The 3,073-nt window shown below is 33.5% G+C and overlaps 1 protein-coding gene across 1 annotated transcript in view; it reads left to right on the top strand.

The window, feature by feature from the left end:
* The window catches only part of ZNF711 (zinc finger protein 711), a gene marked incomplete at its 3' end in the record, with an annotated part of 10,466 nt that extends 7,393 nt beyond the window's left edge, over window positions 1-3,073 (top strand). Inside the window, exons 3-5 of the mRNA XM_010857803.1 lie at window positions 246-293; window positions 1,634-1,777; window positions 2,345-3,073. Of these exons, the coding sequence (XP_010856105.1) occupies window positions 246-293; window positions 1,634-1,777; window positions 2,345-3,073 (921 nt within the window). The remainder of the gene's footprint in view (window positions 1-245; window positions 294-1,633; window positions 1,778-2,344) is intronic.

Raw genomic sequence — 3,073 nt, forward strand, 5'->3', positions numbered from 1 at the left:
GGCCTCATAGAATGTCTACTCAGGTTTTATATAGAAAGTAAGGTTTTCCTATAAGTTAGTAGTTCCAAGAATGCTCAAAGCAGCCCTTACTTTCAGTGTGTGAAATTATCTAATCTATGGGAGTGGAAGACCTCAACAACAAAAAGTTTAATCAAAAGAATGGTGATTGATGTAAGATTTTGTAGATGCGATCCATTGATAATTGTTATACTCAATCAGTTTTTAATTTGTCTTTTTTTTTTAAGGAGATGAAAGAAGAGTTTCTCGCAGGTATGAAGATTGTCAGTCATCAGGTGAGAGAGCATTATATGTGAGATGTAAGTTAAGTAGCTGGTTTTGTATACTACTTGGTAGATAAAGAGTTATTAGTTTGTGTGTACAGACCCATTAGACTCTTATTTGCCTAAGTCATATCTAGTTAGTTATGAGTTTATTTCTTTAAGGAATTTTATTTAGAGACATAATGTGTGTTATTCTGTGAATGCAGTTCATTTTAGATTTACCTCAGGATTTCCCTTGAGGTCCACTGGTTAAGACTCCATGTGTCCACTGCAGGGGGTGCAGGTTTGATCCCTAATTGGGGAACTGAGATCCCACATGCCACATGATGTGGCCAAAAAGTAAAAAAAAAAAAATTTCTTTTTCAAGATACAAATGTCAGGCCACTTACTGCATGGGCCATAAAAGGTTACTATGGAAAAAATTATAAAATAGAAATTTTTCTGACATGAAAGTAAAAACTGTCCATGATATCAACCACTTGTTAATGTTCTCCTTGGGATGGAACTATTTTCTTAATTTCTGTGCAGCCAGTAGATTTATATAGATGTTACATAAAACTCATGTGTCAGCTTAAGTATTTTTTAGTTTTAATATGCTTCATATAGTGTTTTTTATTCCATGCTTGATAATTCTTTTTATTTTCTTACACAGGGAGAATAAAGTATCTGACTATCTTGTTTCTAACCTTAGGAGGTTTTTTACTCTCTAAATTTAAATATAGATTTCAGGTGAATTAATGAGAGACATACATATCATAGCATTTAAGCTAAACAGTTTCTTGGGCTATGTTTTTAAACTAAATTGCATAACACAAGAGATTGTGAGAACTGATATTAAGTATTTTGTATACATTGAGTCCATTGAAATTTTGGTAAATTGCCTGTCACATTTATCTTAACTCTTAAAAAATCAATCTTACTACTTTTAGCATTAAGTAAACCATTTTGAAGCATAAATACAAGAAGTTGTTTTTTGTCATGTATTACACAGTTACCATGATTGTATTGGTTATCTGACATGTATAAATTAATTCTTTGCTAAATCTCTTTAATTTCATCAGCCTTCATTGGTGAGAAAATTGAGCTGATGTCAAGATTTTGTTCATGGTCATAAAATTCATTTTCTTACGTTTCATTTATCTGATCAGTTTGTTCCTTTAGAATGAATAAACTGGATATTTTAATTTCATATGGTATCATATTTTTGCATATTCACTTGAGAGATGAGTGTACTTTGTGAAATTTAGCACTTCAGTGGCAACTGAATGCCAAGTTTTCTCTAGTAATTCATCTAATCAAAATGAAAAGAGTATAAATATATATAGTTTAATGGTGTATTGATTTTTTTTCAGGAAATACTTTAGACTCAACATTAGAAAACAGAAGTAGTACAGCAGCACAGTACCTTCAAATTTGTGATAGCATCAATACAAATAAAGTACTTAAACAAAAAACCAAGAAGAGGAGAAGGGGAGAAACGAGGCAGTGGCAAACAGGTAAAATACTAATACATTGCTTTACGAATATTATAATTACTTGAAATGCAGTAGTATTTTTTGTAACCCAAGAATATAAGTCAGTTGTTTGTAGTGTAGTTAGTCCTACTTTCATATACTTGTGTTTGATCTAAGTATATGGGTTTTTTAAAAAATGTTTTACTGTTACTTAACTGTGCTTGTTTGCTTTTTACCCAGATGATGTTTTTCAAAAGAGAATTTTCAGGTTGTTACAAAGTGCATGTGGTATAGCATTTTGGCAGATGAATGGTCTATAGTAGAGTGCTGCTTGTTATATTTTAGTGTGCTCAGTTCATTCGCTCAGTCACGTCTGACTTTGCGACACCATGGACTGCAGCACACCAGGCTTCCCTGTCCATCACTAACTCCTGGAGCTTTACTTTATTATAAATTGCTTTTAATCAATATCTTGTCTTACAGGATTTTATTCCACTAGTATAGTTCTCACATTGTGAATGTCAGCTAATTTTGCTGCATTTGTTGTAAAACCCTTTTAAAACAGTCTGGCCAAATGTTACAACTTCTATTTTTTTTTTTTTAATATAGCTGTTATAATAGGCCCTGATGGACAACCCCTGACAGTGTATCCTTGCCATATTTGCACAAAAAAGTTTAAATCCCGAGGATTCTTGAAAAGACACATGAAGAATCATCCTGATCATTTGATGAGAAAAAAATATCAGTGTACAGATTGTGACTTTACAACTAACAAGAAAGTGAGTTTCCATAACCATTTAGAAAGCCATAAGCTTATAAACAAAGTTGACAAAACCCATGAATTTACAGAATACACACGAAGATACAGAGAAGCAAGTCCACTGAGTTCAAATAAACTTATATTAAGAGACAAGGAGCCGAAGATGCACAAGTGCAAATACTGTGACTATGAAACTGCGGAACAAGGACTGTTAAACCGACATTTACTGGCTGTTCACAGCAAGAATTTTCCTCATGTTTGTGTTGAGTGTGGGAAGGGCTTTCGACATCCTTCTGAACTCAAGAAACATATGAGAACCCATACTGGCGAGAAGCCATATCAGTGTCAGTATTGTGTCTTCAGGTGTGCAGATCAATCAAATTTGAAAACTCACATTAAGTCTAAGCATGGTAACAATTTACCATATAAATGTGAGCATTGTCCCCAAGCATTTGGTGATGAGAGAGAACTTCAACGCCATCTGGATTTGTTTCAAGGACATAAGACACACCAGTGTCCTCATTGTGACCATAAGAGCACCAACTCAAGTGACCTTAAGCGGCACATTATATCTGTCC

The sequence above is a fragment of the Bison bison genome, unplaced genomic scaffold, assembly GCF_000754665.1.
Source record: "Bison bison bison isolate TAMUID 2011002044 unplaced genomic scaffold, Bison_UMD1.0 scf7180017854985, whole genome shotgun sequence".
Classification (NCBI taxonomy): Eukaryota; Metazoa; Chordata; class Mammalia; order Artiodactyla; family Bovidae; genus Bison; species Bison bison.